The 22681-nt window shown below is 42.4% G+C and overlaps 1 protein-coding gene across 3 annotated transcripts in view; it reads right to left on the bottom strand.

Annotated features, from left to right (window-relative positions):
- The window catches only part of JADE2 (jade family PHD finger 2), a 147175-nt gene that overhangs the window by 63185 nt on the left and 61309 nt on the right, over nt 1–22681 (bottom strand). For all 3 annotated transcript variants that reach the window (XM_077924526.1, XM_028718058.2, XM_028718057.2), the window contains exon 5: nt 2641–2810. In XM_077924526.1, coding sequence (XP_077780652.1) covers nt 2641–2810 — 170 coding nt within the window. The remainder of the gene's footprint in view (nt 1–2640; nt 2811–22681) is intronic.

The following is a 22681-nucleotide window of genomic DNA, read 5'->3' as shown; positions in this document are numbered from 1 at the left end:
TCTTTTTGTCTTAAAGGTTGCAGACCCCTGCCCAAGGAGGAACCTAAGATGCCAACCACAGAGGTGGGAGCCGGAGCACGAGAATATGGACATTGGAAATCTAAGCTCAGTCCTATGTGCAGTGATGCAGAGAAGTTTGTGTCAAAGGAAATCGTTAGAACGGCTGAGATTAACTTTGAGATTCATTGGAAGAACATTTGAGCTATAGGTGGAAGTCCTTGCAGTAATGGGGTGACTTCACTAGATAAAACCCACTGTCTTTTTGCAAATTCTCTGAGAATATATTTGTGGCAGAAAGAGACTGAGCTCAGCTAGTGAATCAGGAGGATAGAAAAGAGGGGGGGCTCTGTGGGGGGGGGGAGATGGCTATGTAACAGCGAAGGGACTTTTCATGCCTTTGAAGTCTCACTAGTCACAATCATACAATAGCTTTGGATTAAACGGAGATCACAATATATGGCGTGAAATCTTAATAAAAACATAAATGGCCCAGCTTCTGCTTAAAAGGAAAACAGTCTTATGCTGCCTATAATGTCCTATATGTGAATGTAGTTCAGTGTTTGATCCAAATTACTTTAGACCAACTTTCTTTATTATCGCACATGGCAGCAGCAGCAACCAATAAAACCATCAGACACAGTTAAATGTTCATCACGTTATCGGTTGGCAGCTCTTTACATTGCGTATTTTCACCAAGTAGGGGAGCTGATAGCCAGCATGAGCTTCTGATAAAGAAAATTGACTTTTTCTGTTTTGTGCTTGATGAATTAATTGTGCATTTTGTTTATATTGAGGCTTTTCTGTTTCTGGGTAAAGATGTCTACTTTATATTGAAAGTACTACAGAAAAGTAGAATATTTGTTTATTTCTGGGAGGCATGTGTAATCAGCACAGCTAAAAATCCCATCTCAGGGGTGGGGATATAAACTAGCATGGAAAAGGCATTAGAAATTATACTAGGTAGAGCAATTCCATGTCATCAGGCGGGTGAACTAGAGGTTCTAATAGGTATTTTCCTTACCCTCTATGTAGCAGTAAGCTTCTGTGCAATTCTTCATTGTTGCTTTTCCTTTGAGGACAAGAACTAGTTTGTTTTTAAAATGGAATATACAAGATGAGGAACAGGCAACAGCCAATACACTGCCTTCCATATGCTAAAATTAGGACCCCTATTAGGGTCCTAATTTGGTACAACTCTAAAGCTGCCTTATTTTCTCAGGATGGCCCCAATAAGGTGTCACTTGACTTCTTGGAAACCTTGCATTTTCGGACCAATGTGCCAACAAATCTACAATTTAAATCTACAGATCTGTCCCCACACCCACTTTTAAGCAGGGAATTCCCACTGCAATATGAGAATTTCTGGAAACAGCAATGGAAGGGAAGGGAAACAAGGTACTAATTAAAGCAAGACTTTGGACACTTCTAAGTCAAAACTTCCCGGACTGCTTTACAGTCCTATTTCTACTGTCTTTAATGTGGCATACTCAGAAATAAGTTTGCGCAGGCTTGCAACTTTAGTGTAGGATAAAAATGTAGGACACAGCCCTAGAGAAATGACATAAATGTGTTATGGAGTTTATCACACCTTTACACACACGCTGTGACATCTACCTCAACCCGATCTTTCATAGGAGTGTGATTGTGGGGGCTGTGCATGTATACTGAATAAATATAGCTTAGTCCTGAGAAGGGGGGAAAACCCTCAGTGAAGGAGATATGTGGTAAATTCCCAGCTTATTTCCTGTAATATGTTTGGTAAACGGCTGTGTCAACCTTGCAAAAACTGGAGGCCACAGCACCATCCCACTTCACAGAACTGAGTATATTGAAGGCTCAGATAGGCTATGGTGAGGTATGCTCACAAATATGACCCTTCACCAGAACAGCAAGAGGCTAGAGGAAATCAGTAACATGGAGCTATCTTGCCTTGGTAACATACAGAGTCCTGGTCCATGGGGTTGTCCCCAAACTCACTCTACCCAAATCTGGAAGGGACAAAGTGATTGGCAGATATGTCCACTAGTGCAAAATAATTGTCCTAGGCAAATAATGTACTGCTAAAGTAAGAATACATCTTATGTAACTTCTCTTCCTCCCTTTTTTGCTTATAACATTTGTAGGATATGAAAGAGTCACAATAATCCCAAAGTAATGGTTGCTCTTAAAAAAAATATCAGTAAGAACCTAAGAAAAGCCTGCTGATCAGGTCAAAGGCCCATCTAGTGCAGCATTCTGTTTTCAAAATGGCCAACCAGATGCCTGTGGGAAACCTACAAACAGAACATGAGCAGAAGAGCATTCCCAGCATACCATGGTTTCCTGCAACTGGCATTTGGAAGCATACTGCCTCTGATGTGGAGGCAGAGAATAGACAATGTCCAGTAACCAACTGCAGCCTTATCCTCCATCTAGATTGACTTTTGCCTATTGCCTTTCAACTTCTCAAAGATCATCATCCTTCATAGACTGGGACAGTTTTTCCCTTCTTTTTTCTACAATATGCATGAAAGCCTACTGGTTGTGAAAATTTGTCTTTGGTTTAAGACTGGTGAGTGTGCAACCCAAGAGAGAATTAAAAACAACAACAACAACAACAACAACAACAACAACAACAACAACAACAACAACAACATTTACCCATTTCCTTAAGCTCCATGTTGAAGAGTTCCAGCCAGCAAGCATCGATTTCATCCAGGTCATAGCGACTTGCTCTTTGGGAGTATGTCCTGGTGACATCTAAACTGTCAGAGCTGGACAGGTTGCTTGGTGAGGTTTGTGGTGATGAATGTTCTAGAACAGGAACGATCCTAGGGAAGAAAACAAGCATGGACATAAAAGAGAGGTACAGGAAGGAAGAAGTTCCTTTTTACAAGAATGGGCATTTAAATACTGAAATTTAGGAAGCCTAATTTATGCCTAAATGTCAACTCATCTTGATATAAAATTTACCATTTTGGAGCAGAATAATTTAGCAATATTTATACCACAAATGGAAACTGGTTTAACCATTATGGCTTTTCCCAAGGAACCTGTGAAGCATAGTTCTGTGAAGTTGTTAAAAATTCAATTAGAAAGATTATTGGCATATTCACAGAGCTATAGCCACTAGGATTTCTTCAGAGAAGGTGTGATAGTTAAGACGTGGAGAGAAAAGATGGCTAGTTTTTAGTAATTTCTGGCTGAAGAGTTCAATGAGACTCCAAAACTTGCAGATGCACACCAAAAACAAACAAATGACCAAGAAGTTAAAAGGAATCACTTCCCAAAATTTCTCAAATTCTACAGGGCTGAAGTGCCAGACTGGGAAAATTATCTGGGGCACCTGCTTATTATTAAAGCCAATTTAGAATCACCTCAAAAGTGGCACTGACTTCCAACTCTTTGAAAGACCTTTGAGGTGCTGTCAAAACCAATGACACAAAAATAATGGTTTGTTTGGGAACTATTGACCTTTCTGACAATCAGGAAGTGCTTTTTAAAAGACATAACATGAAGAGAATAAACTATATGTACTAAAGACTATGTAATGGGTTTTAATAATCGGCAGTGTCAAGAAAAAGGTGTTTCTGAGTGACAAGAAAGATATAACCATTCAGCACTGTTACAAAGCTCTGAGTACTTCCCCCTTGACCTTGCTGATAAAACTCACTGTTGAAGTGATTCACATGGCAAATGGTTTCGGGGACACCTTTAGTGTTGGCACCACAAGAGGTGTAACTTTCAAGGGACCATGGAACTGCTGCTCTTAAGTCACAGGTAATATTACTGAGGAAGAACCCCTTCCCAAACCGAACCTTGGGTTCTAGCATGCAACCCTAAGTGATTTAGCTGCTGTACAAAAAGGTAACTCCAGCGTTTATCAGGAAACAATTGCAAGATTATCTCTAAGGATGAGCCTGAGACCAGAGACGGCACGAAACAGTTGGTCCAAGAGGAAATCCCCTGTATTAACAATAAAATAATAAAAGTAAATAATTGAATATGATGGCCTTTTAGATAGGCCACCTAATCATAAAGCTAGTACAGTGGTACCTTGGGTTAAGAACTTAATTCGTTCTGGAGGTCTGTTCTTAACCTGAAACTGTTCTTAACCTGAAGCACCACTTTAGCTAATGGGGCCTCCTGCTGCCGCTGCTGCACAATTTCTTAACCCGAGGTAATATTTCTGGGTTAGCGGAGTCTGTAACCTGACGCGTATGTAACCTGAGGTACCCCTGTACAGTTGTACCTTGGTTGTCGAACACCCTGGAACCCGGACGTTTTGGCTCCCGAATGCTGCAAACCCAGAAGTGATTGTTTCAGTTTGCAAATGTTCTTTTGTAACCTGAACATCCAACAGGCTTCTGCGGTTTCCTGCAGCTAATCAGAAGCCGTGATTTGGAAGTCCAATGGACTTCCGGAACAGATTCCGTTCAACTTCCAAGGTACGACTGTACTGCTGAAGGTAACTCCTTAATTTGGATTTTCTAATTGGTTCTTACCTCTATAGGTGACAACCATGCCTGGTTGAAAATATCTTGAAGTACATGCCACATAAACCTAATGCTTACAATTGCCCTAAGAGTACAGGGGGGCTGTACTATTTACAAAGAAGACTGGAAATAAGAATACTTTATTTCTTTTTTTTCCTTTCTTTAAAAAAACAACCTACTGCAATAGCAAAAAATTGAACCTCTCCAGAACAAAGGAAGAAGCAAACAAAACCCAAAAACTCTCCCACGTTGGCGCATTGTTTTTCTGTTCTAGTGCTGCATTTGTGGCCCAATGGTAATGGGATTTTGTTTACTAGAGTCTTAATCTAACATTCTTCATCTGGTGCACCAGAGGCTTGCCGCAAATATGAACAGAATAGGGTGACCAGATGTAAAAGAAGACAGAGCTCAAGCACCTTTAATAGCTCTGAAGAATTAGGAATTTCAGCTGAAATTCCTCCTTCCACACATTAAAGAGCTCATTTAACATCCGGCCAGCCTCCCCATGACACCCTGTGGCTCTATTCCATCCTGACACCATGAATTGCATGAATATATCTACAGGAATGGACAAGATGCCCTTTGGCCTTTCCTTTTCTCTAATTCTGTTGTTCTGTCTGTTACACTGGACCGAAAGCTACAAGTTTCTTTCTAAAGTAAATTCAGGGGATGATTAACTCAATTCCTGACTACTTCCCTCCAGCTTCATTACTTCCCATCCACCTGCTATGGCACACATTGCCACATTCAACGCACAGACTGAGTCATGTCTTTAGTTTCTGCTTTTACCTCCTGATCTATGGAAAAGCTACTGGGTGCAACCAATAGTAGAGCTTGTAGAGCTGGGCCCATAAGATTGTCTGAAAGTCAAATGCCTTATGCTCACACCACAATGAATTAAAGTGGTTCTTCCCACCCTCCCACTAGATGTGATTCTTTTATTTCCCTTTTTTTGTTGTTGCTTTGCCGGCATTACTATAAGCCTGTCGGCAACAACCTCCCACATGTTTTGATTCTGAAGTCAAACAAATAACCCTACCTACGGCTAAATCTGCCTGCATCAATCTTCTCATAATGTTTCCTATGACACTGGAGGCTTTCTTTTCCCTGGAGCTTGCTGAGGATATCACTCAGAATAATCACATGTACAAACCACCACTTCAGGAAGAGAAGGGAGGGGAAATAACCATGGGATTTTTATATATGATACAAAATGATAAGTGAATACAGGCTGTTTCAGCCTCAGCTGAGGTAGGCAAAGCCAAGCAATTAAAGTCATTTACTTTGAGGGCTTCCAGAAGGAGACAATAAGCCCAAAGAATTCTGCTTCTTCTGGTCTATAAAAAATAAAAACTGACAACTGTGCTTGTTAAGGGTAAAGCACTTATTTTCTAAGCCTCCTGCCCCTTTTTGTAAAGGTGGGGAAGCTCAGGAATTTTGTATTTTTTTCCACACAATGACAACTTCCTTGCTATTTAGTGTCTCCATAAATGAGCCAGCTCTCGCTGCACCATCCACCATCCTATTGTGGTCCTGGCTGTGGACATCGCCTGTTTTGTGAACTGTGGGAGGGCCTTCTCTGCAGTAGTGCCGTGTCCTGCATCTTTGGCGCTCATAATTCATCACCATCTTTTATTCACCCAGGCCTTTGTGCCATCCTCACTCATTAGAGCTGGGTTACCTATATTTATTAATTTGCTGCTGTGCTACTATGGATCTGCAAATTCTTGTTTGAATTTTATTGTTTTATTGGTTGCAATGTTGTTGTTTGATTTTATTGTTTTACTGCGCACTGTAAACCACCCTGTTGTCTTTTGATGAAGGGTTTCCTATAAACAAAACCAATAACAGAAAGCAAACTCAGCTGTTGAGTCATAATGGTTAAGTATGAGAAACAGAGAAACAGAGCCACAGAGAGAAAAGAGGGGTGCATCTGCCTTTCTTGTGGAACATCAAGGCTGGAATACATGGGGGGCATTTTTTGGTTGGAGCTGTTCTTAAGTCCCATTTAAATGAAAGACTGGTCCCAAGTTGAATTTAAGAACTGGCATCTCAATGATTTCAAGGGGATTTAACCAGAAGTGATTTTTCTCTGGACAGCATCCTTGCCAGGTGGTTAATGAAAAGGGCACAAATGTTGCCAAAACACACAGGAGACAATGGAAAGGCAAAAACAGTGTAGGTTGTCATATATTTTAGTTGTCCCATGTACAGCAATCTCATGTACAAGGTCCAAGTGCTATTGGCCCCAAGGACTGGGAAGAAGGAAGCATCAAGCCATGGGCAGGGACCATGACATGTCTATGTTCTGTTTAGCAGCTAATTCCCTGTTGGCAATGGCGTTAAACAGCAAAAGAATCCATGGCAGGCTTGCTTAGGGATCCCAAAACTTCTGACAGCTTGGGCACACTTTTTTGTTTCTTTTTTTTATGAGTGAATTACAGCTGCAGGCATGTTTCAATCTTATCCCCCCCAAAAAGGTTCATTTGAGAGTATGCAAGAACTCTGGATTTGGCTGTGCTTCCTCTGAAGGGCTGTTAATTCTGGCGCATCTCTGCATCAGGATCAACTAAATGATCCAACTACACCCAAGGCAGACATGCAGCAAAGTTACCCACCCCCAGGAAAAGCTGAGTGGGAGACATCGAGGCTGAAGCCGTGAATCACTGAGAGACGCAGCAGACAGGCTCCTCAGTGGGCAGGCAATTTCAGCTTGTGTGAGACTTGTATTTGATGATTACGTATGTTTTGGTTGTAGACGTTTTGGTCATTAAATCACTTCAATATGTTTCATGGGAAAGCGATTCATAAATAAATATATTGTCTATTTCTCACTATACAGTAGCAGTTCATTTGTACGCAGCATAGCATATTTGGAGACTTCTACATACTAAGTGTGTGGTACCTAGTACTGTAGACATCTGCACATGTGGGTAGCAGCCCAGATTGGCAACCGCATATCAACAGTGCTCTATGCAAGTTTTAATGTTCTCTATTTCCCAGAGGTGCTGGGATGTGGGGGATGTTTCGTAAGGGAAGGTGTCACACCCATCACTCATGAAGATTGGCCTTGAACACTGAGAAATAAGGATGAGGAGAGGAGAGGGGCCTTGTCTGCCCATGTAGTTTCTGGGTGGGAATTGAATGGGCATTTGCTGTCAATTCTCCTGCCGTTTTCTAGCAGCTTGGCACCATTACGCATGACACTTGCCACGCACACAACAACAGTGTCACACATAATGATATACCATCACAGGAAGAGCTCGGCCTGAGAAGCGGGCTGTGATGCCAGCTCTGACAGCTCTCGGCACACTCAGGAGCTGAAGCTTGCCATGGTATTTGCAAAGATCACATCTCTCCCTGGAAATATCACATTGTGACACAAATGCCAATATACACTGGTGCTGACAAAAACAAGCAGAGGAAGAGCAACATCCTCCTTGTCCTTCAGGAAATAATTTGAAATCTGGGGTGTTCGCGATCATTCAGTTCACGTCACTCTTACACTTTCAAGAGAGAATATAGAAGGCGGGAGGAGGAGGGATGAGAAGGAAATGTCCCTCAACAGTTTCACTGAGATCTTCTGGAACAGAAGGGTCCACATAAAAAAATGTTTTGCACCCTCCATAAAACCACTCCTGGGGGTCAAGGAACCTTCTGGAACTGCAGAGGGACTGGGGAAACTGGGATATTCAGGTTGTGAGGTACGGTGTTCAAGTTGAAGTGCCTTTCTGCTCACATAATATGCCTTTGAATCCAAGCAATTATATATTGCTACTGGGAATCCATTAGGACTGACGCAGATTGACATGTTTTATGAGATTGCCCAGTGGAGGCAAGTTCCTGGGATTTGATGAGAGGGGAAGACATAGAAAAGAACCAAAAGTCATTCTGAGGAGACTAATGAAGGAAGTAAATGTAAAAGGAAGAATGTTTTGATGGATTCCCTAGTAGCTGCTAAAAATGTTTATGCTACACACTGGAAAGTAAATACAACACCAGATTTGAATGAGTGGTTATTTAATGTCTGGCATGTCACACTGAAATGGAAAAACTGACTTGTATTCAGCAGGCTAGGGGGAAAGGCAGAGAATGTGATTTTTCAGGATTTATTGAACATTGGTCAAAGGTTATAATGTATTAGAAAGGGAAATCCGGATAGATTTCTGAGCATTTTTTTAAAAAAGTTTAGTGTTTGTTTTCTATGGTGTCTTTCTTATCTAAACAGTTGGGTGGGAGTAGGATCACAACTGATGCTATTTGAAGCACTAAAGTTTGTGTCATATGCTATGTTTTATCATGTTATACTGATTTTTTAAAAACTAATATTTAAAAAGGTTGGTGAAGCGAAACCTTCTCTTTACACGAATAACACTGGTTTCCATTAGCAAGGCTTGTCCTCCTAAATAAATAAATAAATAATTTATACCCCACCCATCTGGCTGCGTTTGCCCAGCCACTCTGGGCGACTTCCAACAGAATAGTAAAAACATGATAAAAGATCAAACATTAAAAACTTCCCTAAACTTCAGGTGCCTTCTAAAAGTCAGATAGTTCCTTGACATCTGATGGGAGGATGTTCCACAGGGCCTGGTTCCCTGTAACCTGACTTCTCGCAGAGAGGGAACCACCAGAAAGCCCTTGGAGCCGGACCTCAGTGTTTTAATAGTTCATGTTCTAATAGTTCTAGCTTGAATAATGCTTTCAACCAACAGGCCTGAACTAGGCATACTAAGCAATGGTAGTCTTCCCCATACCTGAATCCATGGCTTTTATAAGGCATTGTCTCTTGAGACAGATGGATGCCAACAATTTATTGTATCTAGGAAATTTGCCTTTCCCCTCAACCTGGGATGTATATTTATCTAGCAAGTGTGACAACAGGTGAAGTCACCAGTGGTAACCAAATTCTCTATCACCACCTCAGATATAGTAATTACTTTTGTCTTTCCACCTACAGCAGTTCTGTGAAGACATTTTCTAGGGTAGTAGACCAGAATATAGATCAATTCCACTCCCAATGGCTAGTTCCATATTGAACAGGCCTTATTTTAGGGCTTTGTTTTAATCAAAACTATTTTTTGATACATTTGTGAATTATGCCTTTTCTCTTTTTGCCAGGAACTGTTTATCCTCCCAATTTTTCAATATACAGCTTCCTGCACATATAACAAAACTGTCCTTTGTGAGGTCTTCCATACTTGGAATGCCATCTAATAATCCTTTGCATGACTGATTCTCCAGAAATACTGTATATTGGATTAAAGAGGAAACGACTCCTTTAAAATCCGCAGGCTCAATTCTATTCTAAAGGTCTGTTGAAGTTTTAAAAATGCCACCGTGATTGATTTCAGCCCTAAACACTCTCTTGACATCTTAGTATCAGTACAATCTAAGTCTGTGTTAAATCATGAGGCAGCTACTTTAAATAGAAAGCTTAGCGCTCTTTTGCAAATTGATCAAGCGACAATAAATGTGTTGCTTTTTCACTGCCACTAAGAACGTCTGAACTGATCCAGCTACACAGCATGACCAGGCTTTAAACCTTTATTAATCCTACTTACATAACTTGCTTACAGAACAGTCAGCTTGCAACAGGTGATAGTTTGAAATGCATCCAACTGATGATGCTCAAAAAGCACTGGGCTTTGAACCTTAGCGGAAAGAAGGTTTTATTTTTAGCCTGGCATTAAACTGCAAAGATCATTCACTGTACCTATCCAAGGCTACATTCACATGGACAAAAGCAAAGAGCTACAGATATTGCTGTAGGGTTATTTAGGGTTATTTGGGAATGACTGGTTTCTGTTTCATTTGTATTCTATGTTCATTCACCACTTTTTCCCCCATGAAAGGGGATTGTGCTTAGTGAAATTAAATGACACTATCCTGGAGGTTTGATTTCTAAAGAAGAAATGATGGTGAACAGAAGAATCCCAGGAATGAATATAGGTAACTTCCTCAGCTGCGATGGGTGGGTGTCTCTCTAACCCAATAACTTTGTAGAGTTTATGCACAGTGCCGTTTCCTGGGCTGACCTCCCATCCATGCATTACACACAGGGGAATACAGGTATAGAGCCCAATATGTGTGTGCTCAGTCCATGCAATCATTGATCGCCTCTCATGCACTACACCAAGGACAGGAAGCCTATGGCCCTCCAAATATTACTGATCACTGGCCATTGAAGTCAAACAACATCTGGAACAGCCACAGGTTCCCTATTCCTGTTCTGTGCATTAGAACTGCAATGTTACAGGGCTTCTGTGACAAAACAAGTGGAGATAAGGTGCGTTAAGCATCTGTTAAACAAAAGCTAAAAGCACTTGCTGGTGAGAATAATGCCAAAGAGCTTGTTCATGTAGAGCAGTGAAAGCCTATGGAATACAGTAGCTCTGATACTGATGCAAGTGCAGACTGCATGTGGTTGGGGAAGGCTTTGAACATTGTACATATGATATTGTACCAAGATAACTGAAAGTTCAGGTTTTAAGCATTGGTGGCTTGCAGAGAGCTGTGCATGCACAACTCTTGTGGGGTGTTGTGTGTGTGTGTCTCCCTGAGGGCTTCTGTTCAAAATTATCACTTCGCAGAAGAGAATTTGAAATGAAGCTCTGCTGAAGTTACAGGTGAGACACTTTCCAATGGTGAGAAATAAATCTTCACCCAGTCTCGCAACCACCTGTCTAATGCTGATAATGGCTACAAGCACCTAAAAACCTGAGGTACAGAGTAACTACATTTAACTCTTAACTTTCTACATGTTGCTCTATGGTAGAGATAAAAAACATTATCACAGAAGTGAAGATGCGGACTGAACATTATAGTTCTGGGAGTCAGCCCTGAGGGGCTACTTTAGTTGCAAACACTGACTTATGCTGCTGCAGCTAAAGTTAGCATCCTGAGCACTACAAGTGAGACCGAGCCGTGCAATGATTTCTGAATTACCAGGGGAAAGATAGCGTCAATCCAGAGTCTGTGCCTGTGCGAACGATACAGAACTGCTCCAACAGTACCTGTGACCCGGGGAAGGGGCTGCTGGCAACCTCATCATGACTTGAGTATGCCTCTTGCATGGCCTAAAGCTCAGCAATTGCATGTTTATGCCAGTTCTGGGATGGTGACAATAACAAATCCCATTTGTGCAGTGCCTAGCAGGGGTCAGGCTGTCAGTCACTCTCACTGGTAAATTACAGCCTTTGACTTTTCTTAAAATGACAATGAACTGGGACTTGTGTAATGCCTAGCAATACCATTTTTAAAAGAAAGCCTGTTTATGTTTTAACTTAAGGTTACACCCACCTCATTAATAGGTTGTTCTCCAAAACCATCCTCTCATTTGATAGCTCCTTGTTTTGTTAATCACACGCTTCCCACAAGCTGTTCCCATAGCCCCTCTGACCTGCCTGATTAAAGATCCTGCACAACTTCATTCTTAAAGTCTGCTCTGAATGCATCAACATCTGAAGGCGGACGCAAGTTGCATTTAGCTCATGTTTCCTGGAGCCAATTCTTATGTTGCTGTTGCATCATGAAGACCTCTTAAAATTGGATCTGAACTGTGAAAGCTTATGCCACAGCAAGCTTATTTGTTGTTGTTGTTGTTTCACATTGTGAGTTACCAATGCAACAGCTGCAATGTGTAGAATGGATGGATTGCCAAGTGGACCACCTTGATCACATGGGAACATTTCCACACCAACATCGACTTCCATCAAGAATATCTGATCCAACATGGAGGCACAATGAGTCTAGTTCACACTGCAAGATTGCTTTATACCAGAGTTAAGGAAGCAGTAGCTTTCCAGATGTTGCTGGACTAAAAGCCCCACCATCCCTGACTCTTCTGGCTGGGAGTGATGGGAGTTAAAGAATCTAACAACATCTGGAGGGACACAGCTGGCTGCACCCATTTCATATATTACAGCTACCATGCAGAGCTGGCACCACACATACACTGTTTTGGACAATTTCCACATGACAAGTGTAACCTGCACATCAATCAAAAGTTTCATGCCCCCGAATCTTACACCAGGCTTCACCAATCTGTTGCCATCCATATGCATTGGACCATAACTGTTCATCAGCCCTATGGGAGCTCTAGATAAAAACTTCTGGTAGTGAAGGCTGACTTACACACACTTTGCAATAGAAGTGCAGTTCACCATCTAGAACAAAAACATTTCACTGCTGTAAAACTAGAAAATCAGTCACATTCATGTTGTCTCAGTCCTCTGATGTAAAATGTGGGGGAAGGTTTTGAAACACAGAAATCCAATGCCCATCCTGTAGTTTGGGTGTGTATAAATCCATTTATATCAACGGATAAAAAATTCACACAAAGAAAAGAACATAATGTGTAACACGGCTTCAAGCGAGGAATCTCTGTGTGTATACTGGAGTCCTACACGCATAAGAAATCGCTAGATTAGGGCAAAACATGTCAAAAATGGTTTATTTGTCTCAGTGTTTCTTTTCCATATGTTACACCACAGGATAGAGTTTGGGTATTATGGCTGGCTATTAATAGCTTAATTAAGGCATCAGCCTCTCATCTAACAGCAATAATTCACAGTGCCTAATTTACAAATGTACACGAATCAAGCCTCTTGACACACTCTTAAAATAAATATCACAGTGTCCATTTGATAGCTGAGAATGCAAGTAATTGAACCGCTAGTCATAAAATGGTTAGAACTAAAAACAGCCCTTGTCTCCAAACTACCAGAATCCCGCTGCAGTCGTTTATATTGCAAACACAGCAGAAGGCTTCCAATGTTGACACAAAGCTGATGGGAGGCTACAAAAAAGGAAAGTTTTTTTTCATTTCCAAGAAAGTCTCCTGAAGTGTGCAGAATTTCACAATGTCCATGTAATAGGTGTAAAGCTGTTCCCATTAGCCGGGGGGGGGGGGGGGGAGAGCCACTACCAAGACCGTACATTGAGAGTAATGGATTCTGTTAAGTGCTGAGCCGTACTCTCTGTAGCATTACTGTGTGGGTTAGCTTCTCTGCTGTTGCTCAGACAGGAGGGAAACTAGGGGCCAGATCCTGGTTATTCATACACCAGTCTGAATACATGTCAGATCAACATGTATTTCATAGGAGGTCTTCTAGGTCCTGCAGATTCACAGCCTGAATTAATGCAGTTGGCTCTTATTGGAACATCTTTAAGCTGGAACATATGGGTCCTTGCCCCTGCTTTGCCCATTTCTGACCCATGAAACAGCTTTGCACATCAACATTACATTGCATCTGGTGGCTCTTGTCAGTGCAACAGGCAGGTTTCCACTTTCCTCCTATGTCCCAAAGCTGTCTTGGATTACCAGCTTTACACCACTGGTTCAACAGTGTATTAACGCAGTGCATTACACCTGATGCTGAACACATACAGCAGGCAGTATGTGGCTCCTAGAACTGATTGGGCTGCACGTTTCTTCTTACTATTTGGGTATGGTTTTTTTAAATGCTTGGATTCACTACTTTTGACTTGAGCAACACATTTAGAATAGAATAGAATAGAATAGAATAGAATAGATTCTTTATTGTCATTACACAAGTGCAACATTGCACAAGTGCAACGAAATTGGATGCCATCCCTTAAAAACAACAAAAGCAAAACAACAACAACAACCAAACAAACCACATTCCAGCCACACCCACACCAACACCCATCAAACTCCCAGGTCACACTATCGAGTTACAGCATTCAAAAAGGCCACAGCTCTTGGATAGAAACTGTTTTTCAGTCTATTTGTCCTTGACTTGATGTTTCTATATCTCCTGCCAGAAGGCAGTAGTGCAAACAGACTGTGTCCCGGGTGAGATGAATCCTGCAGGATGTTGTTTGCTTTCCTAAGACAACGGGAACCGTACAGTTCTTCCAAAGATGGGAGAGGATGACCAATAATCCTTTGGGCTGTGGTTATGACCTTCTGGAGCACCTTCCTCTCCCTAGCTGTACAACTGGAGAACCAAGCACAAATACAGTATGTAAGAATGCTCTCTATGGAGCCTCGGTAGAAGGACACCAGCAGTCTCTCACTCAGATTGTTCTTCTTTAAAAGTCTGAGGAAATAAATTCTCTGCTGGGCCTTCTTCACCAGAGCAGTGGTATTTGCGCTCCAAGTCATGCCCTGATCGATAGTTACTCCCAAAAACCTGAATTCCGCCACCCTCTCCACCCGTTCCCCGTTGATATACAAGGGCTGAATGTCCGCCTTTTTTTCCCTGTAATCCACCACCAATTCCTTGGTCTTAGCCGTATTAAGAGCCAGATTGTTCTCTCCACACCAAACACAGAGCCGCTCCACCTCGTCCCGATAGGCGGACTCATCCCCTCCTGAAATGAGCCCTACCACCGTAGTGTCATCAGCAAACTTGATGATTTTGTTGCTGGAATAGATGGCTGTACAGTCATACGTATAGAGAGCATAGAGCAGGGGACTCAACACACAACCCTGTGGTGAGCCGGTGTTAAGGCTAAGGGCTGTGGACATATGTGACCCTACTCTAACCCTCTGAGAACGTTCTGACAAAAAATCCAAAACCCAGAGACAGGTGGAGTTGGAGAGTCCAATCGCCTCTAGCTTGGACACCAGTCTATGGGGGAGGATAGTGTTAAAAGCAGAGCTAAAATCCACAAACAGCAGCCTCACATAACTCCCTGTGTTATTTACACCTGTGCAGTGTGAGTGTGAAGTCCTAAATGGAGAGGGCAACCTTTTAAATATATTAACTTAGATATCTATGGCATTTATTTTACCATAGAAGCAAATCATGCCACAAAACTCTGTGATAACGAACTTTTTGGCTGTGGTGGGAGTTTTCCTAGCAATAACCCACTGCATGAGATTCACAGGATGGACTGAATTCGTATACCGATGATGTCCTAGATGCCATCCTTTCCAAATTTACTGCACCCCGGATGATCTGGACTATAATTCCCATCACTCCCGGACCATTGACAAAGTTGACTGCAGATGATGGGGACGGCAATCCACCAACATCTGGAGTGAACCAGGTTGGAGAAGGCTATGTAATGGTGAACTTCAAGAAATAGTTATTATCCTGCAAAGTTAGTTCTATTTAGTCATCATGGCCAATAGCCACTGACTGACTTATCCTCCATGAATTTTTCTAATCCCCTTTCAACCATCAGCATGTCTTGTAGCAATGAATTACAACAACAACAAGAAGAAGAACAACAACAAGAACAAGAACAACAGCACACATTCACGTGACACACTCCATTAAAGCAAGCTCTAAACAAGAGCTTCTGCTTGCGCAATGGTGCTTTCACCCCACTCTCCTCACCCCAAAGTTGCTCTGAACAGCTCTGGAGAACCCCCAGAACAGTGTGTCGGAGGAGGTGAGGGGGGGCTGTTCCATCTGGCAAAGTGATCTGCTTGAGCAGACAGAATGTTTGTGATAATGCAATGTTGAATTGCACTATGTGTTTTGTCATGAAGTACTTTCTTTGGTCTGTTCAATTAAAATTCAGGCAAAAAGTGCCAACCTGTTAACCAGCATAATTAACAACCTGAAGCTTGACTACAGATTAGAACTAGATGGTAACTGTGGCCTGGGCTTTCTCAGGATTTCAGTGAGTTGTGTCCTTACACTGTAACCTCCACTTTTGTTTTTCATCGTGAGGTGAAATAAAAAAGGAGGCTGTCAGAGGTATGCCAGGGACTAACTCCCTGGTGAAATGAAGGGAGTCTTGTTACTTTCTAGAGTCAGTTCAGAGAGAAAAATGAGAAATATCCCCAAGAGCTCGAATAGCAGGCAATTACATTTCTCATTATGTGACTCTCTGGGTTTTTGCTCCTGCTAATTAATATGAAGTGTGGTGGCCAAAGGCCTTCTAGAATGAACATGAAACATGGTTCTGGGTCTCCTGAGGTACTATTCTGGGTTGCTGCTTTCAACTGGGGATCTCAGTAAGCTTTAACCTGTATAGTGTGCCTTCCTGGTCACAACAGCCAAAACCCTTCCCTTTTTCTACTGAGTATAAAGGCTCTGATCCCAAGGTCCCAGAACAATTTGCTGGTAGGCACTTCCTGCTCTAGGTTCCATAGGTGAGAGTAATGGCTGCTAAAACATTGAAAGTTCCCTCTTTCAACGAAGCTTATTTGTCCCAGTTGGTATCTATCTGTATTTGATTGGAAATTGTTTTTGTATGTGCAGTCATTTTAGTATGTGTTAATTGTTTTAATAGTTCTTATATATGCAACCATTTTATCTGTTTTTATATATGCAATTGTTTTGTATATGTTTCTATTGTTCTGTGAAATCACTTCAACCGAAATGATACATAAATGAAACAAATAATATCAAACTTGTTGACTCATTCTGCCTCAGAAGGTCTTAAGAAGGCACAGACAGTGGCGGAGCTTCATGCTCCGGTACCAGGGGGCGGAGAGCAGGCAAGGGCGGGGCTGGCACGCATCCTGGGGGCGTGGCACGTGTCCTGGGCATGGGGCACACTGCCTGCAGGAGCGTGGCGCCCAGGATGGGGGGGGGGAGCCGCGATGGCACCCCACCGGGATCGCGCTGCCGGGGGCAGTGAGCTCCCCCTGCACTCCTCTTCTTCCGCCAGTGGGCACAGAGCAGTGACCACCAAACATTATGTACGTGAATTAAAAAAGAGAGAGAAGAGCTAGGGGTTGATCATTATTACCATTATTAGAAGTGAAACATAGAAACATAAGGTTCTCAAAGATTACCTCTTGCAACTGGTTCTGTTTACTTTATTCATAAATTATATGGAGTCAAGAGATGGACAATGAGCTAGTAAAGTTGCAGATCACATTCAATTAATTCAGGATGGTGAAATCCCAAACAAAGTGGAAAAGGGTGGAAAAGTAGCTCTCTAAGCTGGATGACAAATCCACACAACAGCTTAAAACAGACTTGCCCAACCTGGTGCCCTGTAATCAGCCCCAGCTAGCATGAGTTGGTTGTATGGAGCTGTAATCCAAAACATCTGGAGGGCACCAGGTTGGGGAGCGCTGGCCTGTAAGAGTCAACATTAGCAAGGACAAAGTGATGCAAACGAGAGGAGGTGGAGAGATCTAACGACATATACGCTGATAACTACCCAGGAAAAGATTAGTGGATTGTAGAAAATTCAATGGAAACAAGGACTCAGTATACTGCAAGCTTAATAAAGACAAATCCAGTGTGAGTATAATTAAGGAATGGGTCTAAAAATAACATGCCAAGCATAACGCCCAGAGGTCCACAACTCCACTAATGTTCCCTCGTCCTTTGGCAAGTGTGTCATGACCCAACCTTCTGCCAAACCCTGGAGCTGGGGAGGGGATGAGGATCCTCCCCACAGTTGTGCCGTGCTATGGAGGTGCTCAGCCCTGCATAAGAATGGGGAAGATCCCAGGTCTCCTCCTTCCCAGTTCCAAGCTGAAGGAGGAGGCTGGAATTTATTACTTTGGCACTGCGAGCCTTGCTGTTGTGGAGCTGTGCTTGTGAGAGCCTCATAGGCCCATTGCCAAAAACAAACCCCACCCCTCCTCTCCAGCTCCAAAGAGGAAAGCTGAGGCTTGTTGCCTGGCAGTGGGCTGATGTGAAGTCCAGTGCCAAAATATACTTCAACTTTCCTTGAAATCTAAAACCGAACATTATCCCAGGGATATTGTGTTCCTTACTATCACCTATGAATAGGGCATCAGAGACCCTAGGAACATATAAACGACTACCTTTCCCCAAAGTTATTTTTTTGGAGGGGTCCAGCACTATAATATACAGCACCATGGTGAAACCACTTAAGGCTTAAAAAAAAAAAAGCCATCACAGTGAATACTGCCTGCTATAAATATGTTAACAATGGAAATAAAAGAGAGGCATAAAAGGCAGGCTAATGTACTATGGTTCAGGTGTGAAACATCATCTGGAGACAGGAAGGATGGATAGTTAGGTCAAGGGTGCTCACCAGAGGCCCAAATTCTTTTTATTATCATCATCAGTCATCTCTATAGCATTTTCAGCATGTGAGATGCTACACAACTATTATTTCATTCACCCCCACACTAATACCATGAGGTAGATCACTGTTATTCCCATTTTAATTATGGGTGAGAAATTAATGGGTCTAAGGTCACCCTTGTCTGCCACATATTCTGTAATAAATGTCCTCTTTCACTGCTCCTTCTCTCTATGATCCTTTCCCTCTATTCTGCCCATGTTCTAGGCTAGCGGAAGGTTCTATGAGAGTGCAATTCTTTCACGGTATCGCTTTTTAGGTAGGATACTGCAAATTTGTTCTCTCACTTATTAAAATGTTGTCTAGCTCAGAAATGGGGGTCTTGTGGCCCTCTATGTGTTGGGGGACTTCAACTCCCACCAGCCCCAGCTGGCATGACTAATAGTCAAGAGACAATTGGAGTTGTAGTCCAACAACATACAGAGGGCAGGATGCTACCCATTCCTGGTCTACCTCAAGTCTTATGGTGGAAGTGGGGAAAGCCAAGATTTGTGTGTTTTCCCCAGCTCTCTTAATTACATTTGGTGAGGCAAAAGTTGGCCTTGTAAGTTCTGAGGCAGTTATGGAATGAGTCATAGATTCAGATGTAAGTTATGTTATCGCTGTTTTTGAAAAAGAGGCTTGCTGTTATGACCAATCACTTTTGGCACTTTTGAAGAAGGCCTGTGCAGAATCTGGAATTTATCTTCTAACAAGATCTTGCGTGTGCGTTTTAAAAATATGTTGAGCACCAATTCACGTAAATGCGCGCAAAGTATAAACTTCCCTAGTACCACACAAGCCTCAAAGGATAAGGAGAGATCAAAAACTGGCAACACAACTATGGTGGCCATGAAAGACTCCTACCCAGGGCTTCGCATGACTTGCTGAAATTCCCTCTTCTACACAACTCTATAAAGAGGCAGGAACCCTCTCTCCTTTTACATCTGGCCAGCATGAAGATTCCCATTGACCAACAGCATTCTGGTGGCATAGAGCTATCAGGCTACAATGCAGTCACAACTGAGATCAGAAACATGATGCAGACATGCATACTCCATACCCCTCTTCTTTTCTTCTCCCACACATTAATTCTACAGTTTGCTTTAACTATATAACCAGTTTCACTCATAACCAGGGTTTGCATATCCGTTTCAAACTCTGGTTTCAAATTCTGAGTATAAGGTCAATCCTACTCAGTGATTACCACAGCTAGGGCTGATGCAAATATAACCCTACACAGTGACTTAAAGAAGATCAATAGCAAACAATAAACAGGCAGCATCCAACTCGAGCTTCCCATCAGTGCAAGGATTTACACTTGTGCAATGGCGCTTCCTCCTCTCCTCCCCCTGTATCCTCCCCAAATCTGCTCTGGAACTTCAGAAGGCATGCAGAGGAAGGATGTTCTGTTATGCAAGTGTAAACACTTGTGCTAGCAAGACACATTAGTTAGATGTTGTCCAGTGTCAGGAATGTACATAATATCTAAAATGGGCCAACAAACGAGTTGGTGAAAGCCAGAGCAAAAGAAATGTGTTTTGACAGTCTCCTGTGAGTGCCTCCTGTCTAGCAGGAGAGAAAGTGTTTCAATGAGTGGGTGCCACTACAGAGAAGGCCCATCTGTGTTGTCAGCAAGAAAAATATTGTAAAAAGCTATCTGCTAACAAAGCCTCCACTGATCTTAATATCCTAGCAGGTCTGAGTAACAGAAGGCAATCCTTTAGATATCCCAGTCCCTAAACCTTGAAAATAACTTGGTAGCTAACAGGCATTATTATTTGTCATGGTGTAAATGGTGAATTATGGAGAGAGAGAGATACAGAAGTTGAAATCCTTGCCATGTAATGCTTTAAAAGCATGCCTTAAAAATGATGTTCAGTCTGAGCCAATAGGAGGCGCTGAGTGTACCTACTGTAAGTGAAACACCCATTGCAGATTTGGTCTTGCAGCTGCAATTTTGCCTCATATCTTAGCTGCTTCTGTTGGTGTTGGGGTGGGGTGGAAAATAGGAATGTTCCAGGTTCAGAATTAAAAAGATGGGGATTTAATGTGAAGCCCCAAGAGTGAACATCAAAAAGCCCAGGATGAGTGTTCTTAAGTTTAAAGGAGGGAACAATATGAATGAAACCAACTTTATGTCGAGATAAGCCTGCCACTAAGAGAACAAGATAACACTTTTGAACTTTAAAGGCTCTGCATGGTATATACAGGGAGATAAGAGAACAGAAAGAATTGATCATAACCATTGGAGGGGGTAGAAAATGTCACAGGAACTGAGTGACTCATCCCTATGTACGGAGGGAATCTTTTCAAACAGGCTAGAAAGTGGGCAGGGGATAAATACACTGAAAGGGGAAACCATTAAAAGAATAAATGCATTCAACCTAAAGGTGACTAAGTAAAATACAAGAATATATGGGAAATCATTTCTCTATTAAAATTGGGAAATTTTGTTTTTAAATCTGAAGCATCTACACAGGGCCCAATTGCTAGGCTTGGTTCCCTCCTCCCCTACCCCAGGCAAAGATAATTGATTGTTCAAAAGTAAAAAAAAAAAAAAAAAAATGTTCGATGGGCATACTGTTATTGCTGATGTTTTTAAAAAGCCCCACATCTCTGTCATTACCATGGAAGAGAGGAGCCACACGGCTGCTTATCCCACATGTTCATATGTGGAAAGGTTTGTACCTGCAAAAATTAAGCAAATAGCCAGGAGATGCTCCTTCACTATTGCAGTCAGGTATGCTGATTATATATTTTTTCCCCTTTGAAGCCGTTTGAAGTTCGTGCCAGAGGTGGGAGTAACAAGACGAACTGAAAGGCAGAGATGAGTCATCTCAAGATGATGTTAATAAGTGATGTTAGAACAGGAAACCTCTGAGAGCTCCTCTCAGGGTGTGCAGCAAACCACCCTATTAAAAGCTTTCATTTACAGCCAGAGGCACTGGAGGGCTCCTTACTCTGGAAGCAGATATGTCTGAAAATGTAAAAACTGCACTGGAGGTACAAGATCCATTTGTTCATACACAGTTCAGCTACATTCATCTGAATGGCCCAGATGGAGGACATCAAAGATATTCAGATAAAGTTTAAATGCATGGTGGACACAGGCATGCCCTGAAACGATGGATATGTAAATTTGGAAAGCAAGGAGAACAAGACATCGAAGGCCCACTTCAAACATGCAGGCGAACAACATCAAACAATGACTTTTATCACAGACTGTGAAGGAACTGGACTTTACTGTCCTGGAGTGCAGGCTCATCAAACATTAAGGCAGTGAAATGTGTGGGATGGTACATCCCAGTCTGAGGGTGAGAAAATGAAAAGCTCTAAACATTCCTTGAGCAGAGATCCCAAAGGAAGGAGCTTATGCTGGCAATTCAACCTGAGACCCTCTATGTGCAAAGCAGAGCTGTTGCCTGTCCCACAGGAAATTGCATTCCCATGATTCCTGGTGGCATATGAATGACAAGGGAGGTCTATTAAAACAGATAGAGAGCCAGGAGGCAAGTAGTTCAAGGCCAAATTCAGCATGATAAGGAAGGAGGGCTGCCACGAAAGAGTAACTTTCTGCTGAGTAAGTTCTGGTGCCTTTTAGGGACTGTGCAGCCCAGAGGTAGTGGATGCATTTCTGTAATTTATGCCTATCTTTTTCCTGAAAACACTTATATTTAAGTATGTTTAAGGAAGGGAAGGTCTTGATGGAAAGGTTTAGCGAGTAACTCAATCCACACTGATTCCAATTTAGGACCTACATCTGGATGGCGTTGAGTAACAAAAACTTGTTCCCCTGCATTATTTCCAGTGCTTTGGGGGGGGGGGTGTCCTACCTGTCACCTCAAATGTAATTCTGTTCCATGGATTCAGTTCACACATTCAACTGCCCCATTCAGCTGTGCTGCTTGCATGCAAAGGCTACACACAAGCACCACAGGTTTCTCCAAGTATGGTAAACTCTACAGACACTCTGCATTGCTAAGCCAACCGCTTTCTATGAGCTGGAGCAGAGATACTCCTCTGCTTGCTGAGCCTTCCCACATCACACAGGGCCCTGCAAAATTGGGCATCTAAATCATGGTACAGCCTCCACTAGTAAATGAGGCTCCCCACTTTGGACTTTGCCTTCCAACTTGTCGGTGGCGATGGGCACAGTTACATAGGGGTGGGATGAAGTTTAGCACCTTCGTCATCACTTGCCCTGCTTGTATGTAGCTTTAAGT

Source organism: Podarcis muralis, chromosome 2 (assembly GCF_964188315.1).
Source record: "Podarcis muralis chromosome 2, rPodMur119.hap1.1, whole genome shotgun sequence".
In the NCBI taxonomy this organism is placed as follows: Eukaryota; Metazoa; Chordata; class Lepidosauria; order Squamata; family Lacertidae; genus Podarcis; species Podarcis muralis.
This window is presented reverse-complemented; position numbering and strand designations above follow the sequence as displayed.